The 19,248-nt window shown below is 33.9% G+C and overlaps 1 protein-coding gene across 1 annotated transcript in view; it reads right to left on the bottom strand.

Moving 5' to 3' along the window:
- Positions 1 to 19,248, bottom strand: part of LOC129225234 (uncharacterized) — a 395,408-nt gene that overhangs the window by 171,984 nt on the left and 204,176 nt on the right. The window contains exon 6 of the mRNA XM_054859808.1: positions 13,798 to 13,877. Coding sequence (XP_054715783.1) covers positions 13,798 to 13,877 — 80 coding nt within the window. The remainder of the gene's footprint in view (positions 1 to 13,797; positions 13,878 to 19,248) is intronic.

Genomic DNA, 19,248 nt, shown 5'->3' with positions numbered 1-19,248 from the left:
CGTCCAAATACCGAGTATCGTTGTACAGAAACAACATCATTATGACTTAATTTTACATACTCTTTATTACTAATAATAAAGCTGAAAGTCTCTCTGTCCGGAGGATGTCTGTAGGATGTCTGTGACGCGCATAGCGCCTAGACCGTTCGGCCGATTTTCATGAAATTTGGCACAAAGTTAGTTTGTAGCATGGGGGTGCGCACCTCGAAGCGATTTTTCGAAAATTCGATTTTGTTCTTTTTCTATTGCAATTTTAAGAAAAAAAATATCATGAGATGGACGAGTAAATTACGAAATTATCATAACGTGGAACCGCAACATGGGCAGAAGCCAATTGGCGAGATACGAAATTATCATAACGTGGAACCGTAACATGGGTACAAGCCAACTGGCGAGAAAATTCACCAAACATTATTTGTAAATATACAGGCGAACCAAAAGACCTTTTGATTTTTCTATTACGGGCAAAGCCGTGCGGGTATCACTAGTTTATCCATAAAATGATAGAAGAAAATTTTATGAAAACCGAATGTCACAAAACACTCCTGATACTAGTCTTGAATTCGGTTTCGATAAGAGAAATGCCTCTCAGAGAACAAAACGAACGTTTCAACAGCAAAAGTGAATGAATGAAAATAATGTCGTCTGCACATAAATAATGGGGGATCGTTTGAAACAATAGATGGTCGTTCGAATTGCTTTTCGCACAACAGCAATTCCTCGACACCTCCCCGAAGAAAGTACCCACATCCTAGCCTTATCTGCCCTAAGCTACGTGCAAATTCACTTCGCAAGCAGAGAATAGCAGAAAAAAAAAAAATCCAAATATAGTCCAACATGACGAATGTCCCAAAATAAAATCGGTGGAGTAACGGCCGCTATCTACAAATAAACAATGGATAAAAATGTGATACAATGTATTTTCACCCACATTGTCACGAACAAGCTTGTTTTCTGGAGAGAAAGGAGTTATATTCTCTCTATATCTTAAGTAAATAATTCTCGATCATAAATATTCTCGGAAATATCAAGTCGCGAGAAATATGAGAGCGAGCTGCGATTTCAGTTCTACGGCAGCTGTTCCTGTACGGTATCGATTACTCGTTTGTACTGATTTACGATTCTGCAAAACTCGCGCCATTTTCTTTGTTTCTTATTTTTAAAAAAGAAAACACGGAAAATATGGATCACAATTTACTTCACTAGATACCTTTGGAAAAAAGTCCCAAATAAATTGAAACGGGCAACATAGATATGTATAAAGTAGTGATGTGCCGAATCGTTAAAAAAAGTAGATCCGCGGATACGGATCATTAGTGTAAGATCCGCGGATACGGATCATTAGTGTAAGATCCGCGGATACGGATCTCATTTTTTTTTTTTTTTTTTTTGCCCAATTCAACTATCCAAGTGTAAAATTTATTACGGAAGGTATTCCCGTCATGATAATAACGCTGTTTCTTCAACAAATGTCATCTACGGCGAAAATATAATAAAGACTATGATTTACTCTTTAAAGAAATCTCCGTTAAAACTGAGGGAGAGTTGGATGGAACGGGTCAGCGCTGCATTAATGCTTAAACAGAATGTGAAAAATTATTTCTAGCTTGCTCGGTACATGTAGGATACAGGATACAAGAAATTAAGCTGCTACTGGATAGGCCAGAAATAATTTTTCGCATTTCATTTCAGCATAAATGCAGCGCTGACCCATTCCACCCAAATTACTTCGACCGACGGAATAACAAAGCCGGGAACACTTTTACAAACAATAAATAGAGAATTTTGTCTCACTTTTTTTTGAAGGATGCCGAGAAAATCCAAAATGGAGAATAACAGAATTCCCAAAGCAATATCAAAAACTAATATTAAACTAAAAATTAAAAAAAAAAATGTCTCCGATGGCCGTTGGCTTCTGAAATGATGCCTTATAATTTAAATAGGGAATAAAACCTAATTTAAACGGAACTTGAGTCTTCTATTCAAATATTTAAGAATTTCTAGAATAGAAAAGATCCGTTTAAGATCCGTCAAAAAAGTAGCGGATACGGATGCGGATACAGATCCTTATTTTTCCTCGGATATCCGACGTTACGGAAATCCAGAACATCACTAATATAAAGTCAGACCCCGATTTAACAAATTTCGCGATTTAGCGATTTTTCCCCCGACTAAAATGAAGGCAAAACCCCTATTTACCCCGAATTAACAAATTATTTTAACAGCCGAAAAAAAAAAATTGTTAATTTGAGTTAGGAAATATTTTGGATTGTTTTCCAAATGATATATCCATATTTTCCGAAGCAGAAAAAGATTTTTCTTGGAATCTGCAATTTTTGACGGCCGAGGAAGCAACCAATGAATAGCGATTCTGATGCAGAAAGCGATAATAAAACTCCCAATAAAACTTACTTTTTCAATGCCTTTTACATGGCCTGCAAACTAAAACCATATCTCATACAGCAGGCTGTAAATGTATTTTTCTCCCCATAAAGTCGAAAGAGAACTATTTCGAGTCAAGTATCAAAGAAATTATCAAACACCTATCACTCAGTATTTAAAAATTTCAAATTAAACTGTGTGTAATAAGTCGCGAAATACTGAATAAAAAGTGTACACTTTCTAATTATGGATATTTTTGCACAGGTGCTTTTTATTGCTTTTAGATAAGGCAAGTGCAACTTTTTTCACATCCCGATATTACGAATAACCCCGATTTAAAGTATAAAAGTTTCAGTCCCAATGAATTCGTTAAATCGGGATCCAACTGTATATACATATTTAAAAAAAATAATAATAATAATTTGAATTTTGACTCTTGAATTCAAATTATGTTTTTCTCAATCACGAGTGTGTGTATGTAGGCGTGTGTGTGTGTGTGGGGGGGGGTATGTGTGTTTGTGTGGGGGGGGTATGTGTGTTTGTGTGTAGGGGGTATGTGTATATGTGTAGGCATGTGTGTTTGTGTCTATGTGCAGGTATGAGTGTGTGGGTGTTGTGTGTAGGAGTGTTTGTGTGTGTGGGGGGGGGAATGTGTATGTGTGTGTAGGCATATGTGTTTGTGTCTGTGTGCAGGCATGAGTGTGTGGGTAGTTGTGTGTAGGTGTCTGTATGTGTGTTTGTGTGTGTAGGTGTATGTATGTGTGTGTGTGTACGTGTGTGTATGTATGCGTGTAAGTGTAGGATATTGACGCAACCTGGAGACGGTTTTCGCTAGAGGAGCAGCATCGTGAGGCGGCCGGTCGACGGTGGTGCTGGCAGAGGGTGCTGGCGGGAAAATAAAATGATAGCACATCAAAACAGTCAAATGAAAGCAATAAGCAATCGTGATTGCTCAAAAAAAAAAAAAAAAACATGACCGATTTTTTGTAAACGTAAATAATTAGTGGATTTACATTTTAGAGCATTTAAAAAGAAAGCAATAAAACGAAAAGCAATGGGTAAAAAGAACCAAAACAATTGAAACTTATTTTGCTTGGAAAGAATAAAGAGAGACAATTAAAGAACTAATATTATTTATATTTCGACGAACAATAAGGTGTAAATAAAAATTGTGGAACAACGCAGGCATTGTATTTCAGAAGACAATACCTTTAAAGTAAAAAAAAAAAATCACATTGCTTCTTTGCATAAAACGGCCTTCTCGTAAATAAAAACTTGCATACACTGAAAAGTATTCATTAACATTTCATTTAACGTAAAATAACGTTTTTGTTTTCAAGGCACGTATAAAGTTTCATTTTTATTTTCAAAACAATAAGAGAAGAAGTATTTAAAATATGAATTAAAAATTCTCTTTTAAAAAAATACTACTCTTTCTTTTATCTTTCTTTTACAATGGCGAGATCTTAAAAGTTAACTGAATGGAAATTTAGTACTAACAGAGTATTTGTACCAGACAAGCACATTTAGGTACAATAAAATGGAAAATTCGAATATTTTTCACGCAACTTTTATTCATACAAAATTACCACAGAAAATAAGAATAAATGATTCATAAAATTAGGTTTTTTTTTTTTTTTTTTCCAGGAAAAGCATCCATATAGATGAACTTAAAAAGTAAAACTTCACCTCAATACGAAATTTTCATATTACTATTTCCTATTATTTAAGATTGATAAGAAATAAAAAAACGTAATCTTAACACAGTAAATAATCTTTATGGTAAGTGTATTGGTGGATATCGGCCACAAAATCCTTATCTTTATTACCGCATCTTAATGCATCTTAATAACCATTTCTTTTTTATGGACATGCATCGTATTACCTATTCTAGAAAACCACCAGTCATAATAGAACCAGGGGCGTAGCTAAGGGGGGGTTTTGGGGACAACCCCCCCCCCGAAAAGTTAGTCTCAAAAAAAAAGAGAAAAAGAAGAGAGAAGAGAAAGAAAAAAAAAAAGAAGAAAAGGGAAAAATTCCAAGCGATTATACATACATACATATATATATATATATATATATATATTCTTTATATATATATATATATATATATATATATATATATATATATATATATATATATATATATATATATATAAGAAGTAACCCCCCCCCCCCCGAAAGTCAGGTCTAGCTACGCCACTGAATAGAACGGACGTGCAAATTTCTTGGCCATTTCCATTCCATTCCATTTGTAGAAACAGAAGCTCAACAAGTCGGGTCCTATCGCAAATTGCGAAAAAAAAAAAAATGAATTCAAGAAGTCGAAATTAAAATGAATGCTAGATGTGGAAATATTACACTTTTACTGCGTCCAGGAACGGTACTCAGGCTACAGAATCTTATATAATTAAAAACTGAGCGTATGTAACTATGTATGTACCTATGTATCTATGTATAGGCTTGCCAGACGTCCCGGTTTTCAGGCAAAATCCCAGCGTCCCGGCCGGTTTGCTTCATGTGCCGGAAAAAGATAAATTTGATTAGATGACCAAAAAGTCTAAAAATAATGAACTGTTAAAGATTATTTTGGAAAATTATTTCGTCATTTGAAACATAGACTTGTTAATATTTATTATATTAATTTTACATCTAAGAAATAAAATGTTTAAATTTATCTGCTTGGGTCATTCATTGTTACCCCTGGTTTAGGCTCATAATTAGTCATTATTCATAGCATTGCGAATGAACTACCCTCTAAAACACGCTAAAAACCAGCCAAAAGTGTGTTCGGGATCCAAAATTTCCAAAAAAATTTGGTCTGGCAACATATTCTAAAGCTGAAAAACTGTTTGAAAAAAAAACTGTCAAAATGTTTCTTTTCAATTTTGTTTGCATATTGCAAAAAGTTTTACGGGGGGGGGGGGAGTTGAGTTCTTCGTAGTTTCGGAAAATTTCAGTCTTCAGAAAATTTTACTTTGAGTCTACTATCTCCCCCTGGTTCCCTTTTGAATACTCACGACGAGGGGGGGGGGGATCCCGTTGTCCCGGTTGAACATTTCAGAAATCTGGCAAGCCTATCTATGTATGTATCTATGTCCTCCGAACGCCAGTGAACTGACCATCGAACCAAGTATCGGTAGATTCGTAACACTCCCGTCTTTATGTTTGGCTATTTAACATAATCCTCCGATAATAATTAGCGGAGGTATCAATTAAAAACTATTAACTATGGTACTTAGATATTTCGACATAAAATCTCTATTTTTCGAAGGCTTTCCTCTATTCAAATTATTATTCAGTGCTTCAACTCAACTTTCCGCAACAATGCTTTTATTAAAATTTTTAGAGGTGAAGAAAATAATTGAGAAGAAAGATGTTGCCATTTTTTTCTCGAATATGAACAAATAAAATTCTGGCTTTTGTTTTAAAGGCTTTTCCTGTAATCGGGGGATTTAAAATGTTTCCCATTTGGTTATTTTTCCGCAATCTGCCGCAAAATTTTTTATTGACTTTTTTTTTTTTTTTGTTCAAGCCTGATTGTTGAACACGCGTCACTTGACATAACTTTTAATTTTGAGGTAACCCGTGCTAAGCCGGGCGACGCAGCTAGTATACAATAAACATTGGACCGCACGTAATAAACATAATTACGCGGCGTCAACTCATTAAAGCGCAATCACTAACGAAGAACGTGGCTATCCATTCATCACCCACACTGCATGAAATGCCATTAAGTTTCTCACGCCATCAGAAACTTTTAAAAGCACGTGAGACTCATCGATACAAACCATAGACTAATAATAAGAGTAGACCGAGCTTTCTCATTCTTGCTGATGAAGAAAATTGGTTCATAGATGTATCATGTGACTAGTGGAAGGGCTTGGCGAAGACTTTGGCAGCATGGTTGCTAGATGGCAGCATTATCTATAGTTTGGCACTCGACACGTATTTTAAGACAATGTGTTTTCATTAAAAAAAACTTTCCAGGTGCAGAGATTGAACTGTTTTTCTTTTAGTTATGCATTATTTTGACATTAGTAATAGTTTTTGATCAGTTTTCGGTAACTTTTATTTCATTTGGAGCTGTCAGCGTTGGCGTGAACGAAATGGCGTAAACGTTTCGCGTTAACGCAAAAATGTACTAATCGGTATCTTAAATTGAAACTGTAGGTAAAAATCTTACCGTTTGCCGATTCTTCTTGGTCGCTTGCATCTTTTATTGCTTAGAGAGTTATTGAAATTGACTAAAGAAAATGCACAATACTATCTAAACGAAAAACTCACTATATTAACAAAATATTTACAACTTAGAATAACAAATTTACAAATCGGACTCCATAAAAGATCATTCTTCCGTGTTCCATCGATTCTATTTATTTTATTTCGCGTTGGCGTTGATCGTCTGCTACTATTAACGCCTGCTGTTGCTAGGATATCCACCAGTCACATGGTTTGGTTTATGAGCAGCAAAAGGGTTGCCATAGCTCGGTCTACTCTTATTATTAGTCTATGATACAAACAACACAAAACACAAAGTAATTTCCGTCTGATAACGCTAATGAGAACGGGATCCGCGAGAAAGCCCGAGAACTTCTCTGGAACACGTTCCGAGAGAACGAACATGTGGTGAGGCAAAAACGACTGAAAAGGCAAGAGGCTCGAACAATAAACAGGGAGATCACTGCCGGTGGATTGGTCAATTTATCAAACCTGTCAGGAGCTTTGCAACCGCTTTTCCTATCATGCGCGGGTAAAAGATATGCACCCGCACTTCTCAGACGAACGGGAAATGGGGGCATAAGCATATCTAAAAGACTCGAAAAATAATATCGATCTATTATACTGCCACATTCAAAGAGGTGAAAAATCACGGGAAAAAAGTAACGGAAAGAAAGTATTCTAAGTTTTATTTCCTCGACAAAAACTCAACAGATAGCAAGCTTAGAAAAAGGACTTGTACTCAATTTGAAAAATGAATGAATAAAAAATAAAGTAAGTAAATAAAACAAATAAAAATATAATAAATAATAATAAATAAAATAAAATAAAAAATAAAACTCAGCAGATTGCAAGCTTAGAAAATGGGCTTGCACTCAATTTGAAAAATAAATGAATAAATAAAGTAAGTAAATAAAACAAATAAAAGTATAATAAATAATAAATAAATAAAATGAAAAATAAAACTCAGCAGATTGCAAGCTTAGAAAAAGGACTTGCACTCAATTTGAAAAATGAATGAATAAATAAAGTAAGTAAATGAAACAAATAAAAATATAATAAATAATAAATAAATAAAATAAAATAAATATAAAATTCAACAGATAGCAAGCTTAGAAAACAGCTTGTACTCAATTTAAAAAAGTAAATGAACCAACAAAACGATCAAATAAAACAAATAAAAATATAATAAATAAATAAATAATGAATAAATAAAATAAACAAAAAATGAATCAATAAAATAATTAAATAAAACAAATAAAAATAAAATAAATAAATAAATAAATAATTTTAAAAAATAAAACAAAACAAAATAACACACATACAAATACAAATAACACACGGAACGTTGTTTCAATCCATTCTGGCTGTCAATATTTTTTATGGGGAAATTTCCGATATTCAAACGTAATATTTCAGATAATATGCATGGGGAAGGGCCAAGGGACCACAAAAGTAAATAATTAATAAAGTTTGAATTACAAAAAAAAAATCTCACCAATAAGAGAGAAAAAAAAACATTAATTGGCATGTATATCACTTACTCCCAAGCTGACGAGAAAATGTGTACGCAGTAAAATAAAATTGAATCTTTTGACAATCTAGAAAGAAAAACCAAAAAGCTTCAAATGCAGAAAGGGTGATGATCATTCCAAAGCGAACATAAAGGAATTTCCCTCTCTTAGAAAATACGCAACGAAATCTTCGAATTCAGCACACCAGCTACTTTAAGTTATTGGTAAAACCCATTCGACAAGTCTGGCTATATTTGAATAACAGAATTCAATCCGTTGAAAGCCGAACAAAAAAATATTTTTATCTGAAGAATAAAACTATCTGATGTCTCTCCAAGAAAGAAAACGAAAAATCAGACAGAATATCGTGTTCCAGAAATTCCTTTATATGGAAGTGCAGCATTTTATGTCAAAGGAAATTCAAGACCCCATGTTGTATATAGGAGCAAGGAGAAGTTAACAGAAGTCAAAAGTAAGCACATGCAAAATTTACTAGACAAGCGACATGACTAGAACGCAATACGTCAAGATAATATGAGACCAGAAAAAAGTAAGAAACTGATTTTTAACCCCACCCTCCCATAGCAGAAATTCAACACCATAATTGAAGGATTCAGAAAATGTACTTCCTTTGTTTCTACATCGAAAATTTAATCCCTGACTTTCGAAAGAATCAATTTGGGTTCTAAATTAGAATAGGGGATAATAGAATACTCCCAAAGCAGCTTGGAGTTCAATTGGATTTCCCTCCCTTGAGTTTCTGCAAGAACGAACATGATATTCGAAAGAATAAACATTCCCACCCCCCAGCTTCTACCTTACGAACACGTTTTACATGTCTGAAACAGTAAAATTAAATGTACATAAAAAAGTACTAAAAAGCTTGGGAAAAGGGAGAAGCAGAACGTGCTAGCTATCAAAAATATTCAATGGGCCCCAAACGTTTTAAGGATTTTATTACGGAAAAAGTTGAAACTTTGGAAGCTATGAATTCCTAACATTTTAATTCCCGCTGAAATATCCAGTTTTTAAATTCATTTGAAGAGAAAAAGTTTTTTATTAGTTTAGCCAAAGTCATTTTAAAGTGTTCCATTTTTTTTATGGGCACTGGCAAAATATTGCTTGAAACGAGATCAATATTTTCGTAAAGAGTTTTAAAAGGAAATTTGAGATAAATACATTCATTTTTTCAATTACCAATTGAGGCAGTGAGAAGCAAAGGGATTTAAGTGGACATTTTCAAGTTTTGAGTAAAACGCGTTTAAAGATAACTTCCTAGGTAGACTTTCATTGATTTTTTTTCTTTTTTTCTGAATCATGCTGTACAGCAGCACCTACCAGGGCTACTAGTACCATCTCTCCCAAAACAGAGGAGGGGTTCAACTTTTATGATTTGTATTACCTTTTTACCATTTGTATTGTCCGTTTTTCAATAGAAGGCACTTCGCCCCGCCTCCTCGAAAGCAGGAGTTCCATTTTACGCGGGGGTGATCGGTAAGCAATCCACGCGCTTCTAAATGAGACAACCAGACAGCCTTAACTTGGGCGTGCATTTTAATGTGCAAAAAAGTCTTAGTGTCCTTTACATCACTTGCTTCACTTATCTGTTGCCATTTTAGTTATTCTTACATTTCAAAAACCGCTGCTTTTACAACAAAATGCTATGGTCCGAATATACCTTCTGCCCAAAACAGCAAAATAGAATCCTCAGATACCACGTGGCGAAGGAGGAGTCAAGTGCCTTCTTGTGGAAAACGGACAATACTGGTTATCTCCAAATTTTTAAGTTTACCACTTACATCCTTTTGCTTCTCACTGCCTTAATTAAAGATTTTTTAAAACTTGTTCCCGTTTAACCTGCAAGACCTCTATTTTCGCAACCGTTAGTCTTAGATGCTCACTTCCAACAGCAAAAATTATCAAAATAAGGTGCTGAGTTAAGATATTGAAAGTTTGAAGCGAAAAAGAAAATAAGTGAAAAAATTACGATATCTAACTTTTGAAGGGCGGACCCTTTAGGTTCCCTAACGAACATTTAGGGAATCTCCATTGAAAAATAATTCCAACACAAAAAATTTCAAACATTTATGACCAAAACTCAAGGAGATATTTGAGTTCAAAGTTTTAAGGGACCGTGCAAGAAGAGGAGATTGGAACTTATCGTCCTTTCAGTAGAGTAACAGATTGTCGAAGTAAAAAAAAAAACTATATATATATATATATATATATATATATATATATATATATATATATATATATATATATATATATACTTTCCATTGCTATTGAAAAATGAACGCAAATGTTATGCTTTGATACGTCAAAACACACTACAAAACATACTACATCCCGGTCAAATTTCGTTGCACTATACTTTGGGTATGTCTAACGTATGTACCACTTTTCAGTGTCAGGTCATAGTTTCATACATGACTACTATTGGAGAGACTTTATTAATACCACCTTTAAAAACGACAGTTTAGTAGAAGAGATTTTATTTCGTACACTGACAAACCTGTTTCGGGCATTCACTCAAAAGCGAGGTAGAAATATGTATGCTTCCTTCGTCAGTTTTATCACAACCCAAGAGAGCAATTAAATTACGGTAATTTATCAAATGAGATTCTCATTTTATTACTCTACGTACTATCTGACCAAGGATTGTATGGAAAGGCAAACATCCGGTTTACAGGCGGAAATGAACGCATCTATTTGTTTTTAGGGATGTCAGCGTTTGCAGATGCTAGTTAGCCTCTAAAGTAAGCAGAGTCATGCGGAACACGCGCATCAAATTTTTACTTCTCCCTCCCCCCATTCATATCGACTCGTCTTAACTGGACGTTTGCCAATTCCAGGGGTCTGTCCAGGATTTTTCACAGGGTCCGTTTTTTGTGAAAAATCAAATAATTTTGTGAGAAATGAATTAATTTTGTGAAAAATCAAAAAATTTCGCAAAAAAAAAAAAAATATTTTGTCAAAAAAATTTTAGAATTTAGAGATGGCACAAACGGCATCAATTAAACTTAAAGTTGAGTGTTTTCGACTTCTATGTCGAGAAAAATCATTCTGGATTTTTTTTTCTGATATTTGGCGGGAGGGCATCGCTGTTTCAAGTATCAATATTTATCTACCATTCTACATTATGTTAAATTATACTAGATATATTTCTGTACAGTACTTAAAATAATTCTAACAAAAACATGAATAAATAAAATAAAATTCAGAATAGTGTTCAGCATTCAACTTTTTGACTCAAGACACTCTTAAAAAGCACAGAATTTCGTTTAAAACTTATAAATTCCGTGATTTTAACAAAAATAAAAAGATATTTCAATTGTTTACCTCTTAACAAAGCGTAATAATCATCAAAATTTCGTAAAATCAGATTCCCATAGCGGATGCAAAGAGATCGCAATTCTCAAAGTGAAGGCATCAAAAGTATAAAAACGGCTTGTAAAAGAAATGTTTTTGATAAAATTATTTTAAAATTGCATTTTAGAGTCCTATGATAAACATATCATTAATATCTGTGGACACAGTTGACCCAAAAAATAAAATAAAATAAACTATCTATTCAGCATTTTAATTTTTGAATCATAACAGAAAATTTAATTTTGCTTTAAAAACTTGAAATGAGAGTTCTAACAGAAATAAAGAGACTTTTCATTTATTTGAATCCTAATGAAGCGAAGTTAGCTTGAAAAAAGAACAAAATATGATTCTCATATCGGATGTTAAAAGATTGCATTTTTCAAAATGTAGACATCTAAAGAAAAAAAAAAGGTAATTAAAAGAGTTTATTTAAAGTTAATCATCCTTGTTAGCATCGAAAAATCAAAACCCATATAATTTTCTCCCAAAATAACAATTAAACATCGCACCGCACCGTAAAAACGCAAATATTGACAAGCGGGCAAAATGATCAGAATATTTTCTAATCAAGTCATTATAAAGGTTCAACGCCAGACGCTAAGTGGTGATAATTTTGAAGTTGGTAACCCTATCTGAAGCGATCATATTTTTTCCTCATCCTTACTATTCCTTTGCAGTTCTAAGTAATAACAATTAAACATCGCACCGCACCGTAAAAACGCAAATATTGACAAGCTGGCAAAATGATCAGAATATTTTCTAATCAAGTCATTATAAAGGTTCAACGCCAGACGCTAAGTGATGATAATTTTGAAGTTGGTAACCCTATCTGAAGCGATCATATTTTTTCCTCATCCTTACTATTCCTTTGCAGTTCTAAGTTCATTTCGCAGATATATATTATTATTGTTTATTAAATCATGAGCGGAGGAGAGAAAAGTGCTTACCAATGCTTTTTCAGAAAAGTTTACAACACCGCCGCTAATTAGCTGTGATAAAACAAACAACCATTATATTTATTTGGCAGTAGCAATTATTTATCGCTTGCAGGAGCATCGCAAGAGCACCGATTTTTTTTTTTTTTTTTTTTTTTTTTTTTTTCAAAATTAGCCGATTTTGTATAAGCTGATTCCTCTAATTTGACTTAAAAAAAGGTTCCAAAAATTATCGGTTTATACACAGAAATATGCGTTATTTTGCTTTCAGATTTTTTTTTCAATAAACAATTTGTGACATCCGATCTTGTTTATCAGAATTTTGTGAAGGGTCCGTTTTGTTTGATCGGGATTTTGTGAAAGGTCCGTTTTGTTTGATCGGGATTTTGTGAAAGGTCCGTTTTGGTTGATCGGATTTTTGTGAAGGGTCCGTTAACGGACCCAAATATCCTCTGGCCAGACCCCTGAATTCCATACAATCCGTGGTCATGCAGCACTTAATTATATCGTCGACTCAGAGCAACAGTAGGATATATTAGTGTTATTCTTGGGATTAGATGCCTTAGTGTCGCTCTGAGCAGGGGCGGATACAGAAAACAATTTTTTTGGGAGGGGGGGGGGGCTGTTGAAGAATGACCTCCCACCTTCACGAACCTACGGTTTCGGATACGAGAAGTTTCTGAAACTGCTTGAGAGTCAATAAAAAGCACAAAATTGGTCAGGAATAAGGCACTTAATTGGGGATAAACGTTGCAAATTAATTTTATAAGCCATGAAACGATGTAGTAGTTTAAATATTTACTTTCAAAAATAATTAATGAATTGAAAAGACACTGTAATCGCTTACATTTTATGCATAAAGTATTTGAACACAATGTGGACAGATATTGTTGCCGGCGGTTTAGGGGGGGGGGGGGTCATGAAACCCATGACCCTTCCCTTGTATCCACCACTGGCTCTGAGGCGACAACATATGCAAAGGTAATCAAATGAAGACAGCCAAAATTTCCTTGATAATTTATCCCGTAATAAAAGCAAATAACCTCTCTCAAACACCATACCCACCATTCTGCGTTGCGTGAATGATCAAAGCTATATTCATTTTCTATTATTATTTTTTTTTTTTTTTTAAATGATGAATCACCCAGTGGGAGCTGATTGCGCCACCTAGCGAGATTCAATTTCTTGCTTTCAGAAGCACATTTTATACAAGCAATAAACTACGAAATCTTCATTAATGCAAAACAGCAAACAAATGCCCTGCCATCATCAATGCAAAGCAGCTTCCCACACTTTCATGATTTCTCTGGCAGCTAAACTTCTGAACAATAACACAGATTAAATGTTTTTTTAAAAAAATGAAATTCTCTAACCTTGTCATCATAAAAGCCTTTGTCGTCCGTTCTCTGAGCTCCAAGAAGGCGGTCTGTTTCCTGGTCTGTGTCGCAATCTTCTGGAACGAAAGAAAGCTATTGTAATATCTTCGAAAAATATTTTACAATGTAAACTGAAAAAGTAACATTATTTTCTAAATTAAAACCTTGCCATCTCCCTTTGTGAAAATTACTTTATTTTTTTTCAGCCCTCTTTTTAATATTCCCATAATTCGCTAAAAAAATTACAAAATAAAAATGACATATCCACAAGTAACTTTTAATTGTTTTTGAAATAGATTTCAATTCGTATGAATAGATTCAATAACATTTTCGTGAAATTAGCACAATAAGGAAGTTTTCGATTTTTCCATTTCATTAAGATTTGATAATTTTAAATGACATTTTAAATGATAATTAATTTTTTAATACTTGGGCAGCAGAAAAAGTATTAAAACAATTTTATTAATGTACTAGTGAAAATACCCGGCGTTACCAGGGTCAGTAATAATTAAGAGAAAAAATCGTTACTTGCTTTTGTTTTCTGTTTTAAGTGAAAGAATTTAAAACACATCTTTTTGTCGTGATTAAAAATCGAGTTTCTTCCTTACCCATAAAACTAAAATAGCAATAAGTATAAAGAACAAAATAGTATTGATTTAGAAACGAAAGCACTATATTTAAGCATATACAAATTTCCAAAACATGAAATTAATCTTCTCATGTTTAAAAAGATTAATCTGTTGATACTTTTTTTTTAAACATGGAGTCTAAAACCTTCTCTGTATGGCTAATGAAGTACGATGCGATTAAAAAAAAATAGCTGCGCTCGTAATCCCCTTATACTTGCTTTAGTTATTTCGGGAAATTTCAATCATTGTGGCTCTTGGTGCGATTTTATCGAATTTGCGAAAGTCGTTTCGGGGTACCTTCGATGATGCTTCCCCATTCTTTCCTTACTTTGTAAAACGATATGATATTAATTTTCGTTACAGAGATATCGTCGCCAGATGCTGAGATATTTTTGGTCACCATAAAATGGCGCTAAACAGTTTCATCCGAAATGTTACCAAAATAAGTAATAAAATTTGGTGGTTGTTTGAAATTGTGCAAAAAGGAAAATTAATGGAAGTTTTTGTGCTGTTTATGGATTTGCTTAATTTAGTTGCTGGATTATTTAACACAGTAAAAAAAGTCTTTTGAAAATTCTTTGATTGGCGATATTTTGTTCACATGGTGAAAGCTGAGAAACATTATGACGTAGTCTTCGGCTTCAAAAACAGCGACGTTGAAAAAACTGCCAAATGCATCAGCTACGGAAATCTTTCTGCAAAAATTTTGGCGATCTGCTGGTTGATTGGATAATGAGTAAGCGTTCAATCAGCATAAATAATAATAAAAACCATTAATTACATTAAAGTTCCGTTTAAGTGGAAAATGATCAGCCAAATCATGTATTATTTGCCAATCTTGTGCAAAAATCTTACTTCAAGATTTGACTTGAGAAAAGCCTTGAACAGTCACGAAAAGCAAAGATAGTCAACAATACAACAATTGCCGCTATCGACAGGGAGTTGAGATGATACACTAAATACTGTATTGAGTTGAGGAAAGCCTTCGAACATGGAACTAAAAAGCTCATAACTCGTTTTTTATTCTACTTAGAAATTTCGAACAGGTGCCATCTTCACCAGAAAAATCAGAGCTTTCGATGGACATATAATGTAAATATGTGCAAGTATTTTTTCATCCCAATATTAGAGAATTTATACAAAAATTGTGTTTTATTGCCCCCCTAAGGGGGTTTTGCCCTCCATAACGCGACGAAAACTACCCTATGTGTTATTCTGATGCATAAGCTATATTACTGTAAAGTTTTATAAAAATCCGTTCAGTAGTTTTTGCGTGAAAGAGTAACAAACATCCATACATCCATCCATACATCCATACATCCATACAGACAAACTTTCGCATATATAATAGTAGTAAGATTACACGATTTGCCGATAGCTACTCAAATTGTTTGACAACTTGGCAATATAGCGCCAAAAAGACTACAAAAACTTGGCGATCGACTCACTCAACTTTACTCATCCCACTTCAACTCACTCTAACTTTCACATGTCACAAGTTACGTTATATTACACAAGCACAGGGTTGGCCGAATTGGACCCAATTGGGTTGGACCCAATGGGTTTTTTTGAAAAAACCCATTATTTAGCCCACTTTTGGGTTTTTTTAAAATTTTCTGAGAAGTTTTTAAAAAAAATTAATTTATTTAAATATTTTCACAATTTAAACTTTTTTATTTGTTTTTCACCACAGACAATGGACATAAAAAATGAATTTGAACTTAAATAGTATTTCTTAACTCTTAACGGGCATTTAAAAAATACTTCAAAGATTTTAAATAAATGTATTTAAAATTTTTCTTTAGCTAGTCAATAAATAACTCAAATTATCTTGACTAAATCCTGTCACGTCTGATTTTCTCAATATTTGTAGATTGTACAGAGGAAACTACTCTAGTTAAAAGGCTTTCATGTGAATTATTTTCTGCTAACCAACACGTCACAAATCTCGAATAAACAAGGTATATTTTTTAGAAATTAACAGATTTTTCAAACGGTCGACAGAAAACAGAACAGGATGTACAGTATTTTCACTATCTTACGAAAAAGTTTAATATTTCTTACTCTGTACACAGAAGGAGAAAAACAGGCAACATAAAATTCAAAGAAATGTCTTGATTAAGCTGGAATTCAGTAAAAAGGGATTTAAACTACTTGAGGTTCTACAGTATTTTTGCATAACAAAATGAAATACAATAAAGTAAAATGCAAAAAAAAAAAAAAAAATGTAGTAATTAAAAACGAACAATAGATTTTATCACTCGAGAAGTAACTTTGCCTTAACTGTTGGTAATAATGAAAACTAAAAAATCTGAAACTTCACCATTCTTGGGTTTTGTTGTCTTTTATACTTTTCTTCAGAAAACGCTGAATTTTAACTAGTTTTAAAGCTTTTTTTACCCGAAGAAAATTTTTGAGAGTTTGTCCATATACTTACGCTACAATATGCTACAAGTACCCCCCCCCCCATTTTCCCTAAAAAAGACAAAAAAAAACCCCACATTTCTTTTAAAAAACCCAACTTTAGTGGTTTTTTTTGGGGTTTTATTTAAAAAAAAATCAAAAACACCCCGGGTCCATGGGTTTTTTTTTTAAAAACCCGGGTTTTTGCCAACCCTGCACAAGCATATTGTTATATAAAATGCCAGATGTCACATTTCTTATTACCCTATGAACCCTACTCCCCCTCAAAGCGTGACATGACTTGTGGACGACCCTCAAGACCACATGATCACAACCAGTTCAACGATTGTAAGGTGCAAAGCAAGCATATATGATTTGTTTGCGTTGGGTGGTAAAATTTCGTAAACAAAATAATTATCGTTTAAAGGTAGGAAAAACCGTTTGAATAACAGTGAATTGAGGCAGTGAGGAGAAAAGCGATGTAAGCGAACGATTTTAAGTTTTAAGTATAACGAGCCCTAAGTTCAAACCCTAGGGTGGGCTTTGATTGAAAAGTTTTCTAATTCATGCTGCACAGCGGCACAACTAGCACCATCTCTTGGTACAAGTATAGTGCCTTTCTAGGCACTATAGTACAAGTGTCTTACTAAGTGTCTTCTGGCCATTGAGAAGAGATAAAATGGAGGGAGTGAAGACTTTCATTCATGAAACCAAGACCGCAAGTCACGTGACAGATTTGAAAGCAAAGCATTGGAAGAAATCTGGTTTCTTTCGTTTGTTTCACGCAAAACGGGTCAACCATTCGTCGTTGTTGAGACACGTGGCTTGGGGTCTTTGGGTCAGCTTTTGCTAAGCCAATGATTGGACTTGCTGCCTCCATTTTAATTCCTGCTCTACGCTTCTGGCACTTGTACCGGTTATCTCCATGTTTCTAATTTTGGCACTTACACCACTTTGCTACTCAATACCTCAATTCAAAAATCAAATTAAACTACATCCTTCTGAAGAGCTAAAAGTGTTCGAACAGCATTTTTACAAAGGAAGAGTAAAATACCGCACCAAATAAAATACGCTATTTAATTTTACACGTGACGGCGCCTAAAAGAAATTGCCTACACTTCCCAGGTCTCGCATAAGCACTCAAAGAGGGATAAAGTACACAAATTAAATAAATATTCCCTTTCACCTTTTCCTTTCATCCGCGCAACACGATTGAAAAGAATATCCGCGGAAATCTTGGCGAGAGCTCCTCGCACCCAGAAGAAACGGAATCCACATCGATGCATTTGAATAGGGGTCGAAGACGGAAAAAAATAAATAAAATCTTGCCCAAATTGATTCCTCCCAAGAAAGGACGGAAAAGATGAAGGCGGCGAAAAGCCAAAGAAAACTAATCATTTAGAGGAAGTGAATAACAACTTTTTAAAGTTTTTCTGTGCAGGCGAAAAAGCTTTCTTTGCAGAGTCAACTTCGACATTTTATTGGTTCGGTCTAATCCGAATTCAAATGTGTGCTTCAATTTCTATTGCCATGGAATGATAAACGTACCAGGAGAATCTACAGCGATCGAATGCTGCTATTCATGAGTTCCCACAATAATGGAAGGTGGGGGCATGAGAGGGAATTAGCCCTCTGCAGGAAATTAAGCAACATGCTTTAAAAACGAACGTATACAAAAAGAACCAAAAAATACGAAAAGCATAAATACTAAAAAACTTAAGTACAGTTTCATTTTCAAAAATTCATATGATTAAAACCTACCCAATAAATGAACACTCCCCAACAACTGCACAAACAACATTTTTGGAACGGCATGAAAGGAAGTTACCGTTGCCAATTCTTCAAAGAAAAAAATCTTTTGAAACCTGATTTTTTAAGCGAATTATAAACTGTTTAATCACTGGAGGTGTTCATTCACTGGTGGTTGGTCTACCCTAGAGTAAACTCAAACCTGTTTTGTGCGATTTTTTTTATTTATTTATTTTATTTTTTTTTTTTTTTTAATGCGATATATGAAAACTTCAATCAAATTGGGACTCAATTGACGAAATTATTAAAACGAGTGCGAGGTAGTATTTTCAAGTGACGACAGAAGTACCCCGATGGGAAGTCACTGTAACTTCCCAAACATGTCCTTATTCGGGAAATTTTCTCCGACGAACCGGCAAAGTTACCATCACTTGGTTTGTTTTGATTTCGTATAAAGAAGCAATTCCTAGTTATTTCGTAAGTTTTTGGGTTATTTTCTGCGTGAGACTTTTTTTATGCGATCCCTATCCAACGCATGAAAGAAATATTTTTTAACTGTGTTGCGAAAACAACTTTTTATAGCTACTCGTGAAGTTTCGAACTATTTTTTTATGCGGTCCCTATTTACCGCATAAAAGCAAGTTTGGGTGTATTATAAAAACCTGAC

The sequence above is a fragment of the Uloborus diversus genome, chromosome 6 (assembly GCF_026930045.1).
Source record: "Uloborus diversus isolate 005 chromosome 6, Udiv.v.3.1, whole genome shotgun sequence".
In the NCBI taxonomy this organism is placed as follows: Eukaryota; Metazoa; Arthropoda; class Arachnida; order Araneae; family Uloboridae; genus Uloborus; species Uloborus diversus.
This window is presented reverse-complemented; position numbering and strand designations above follow the sequence as displayed.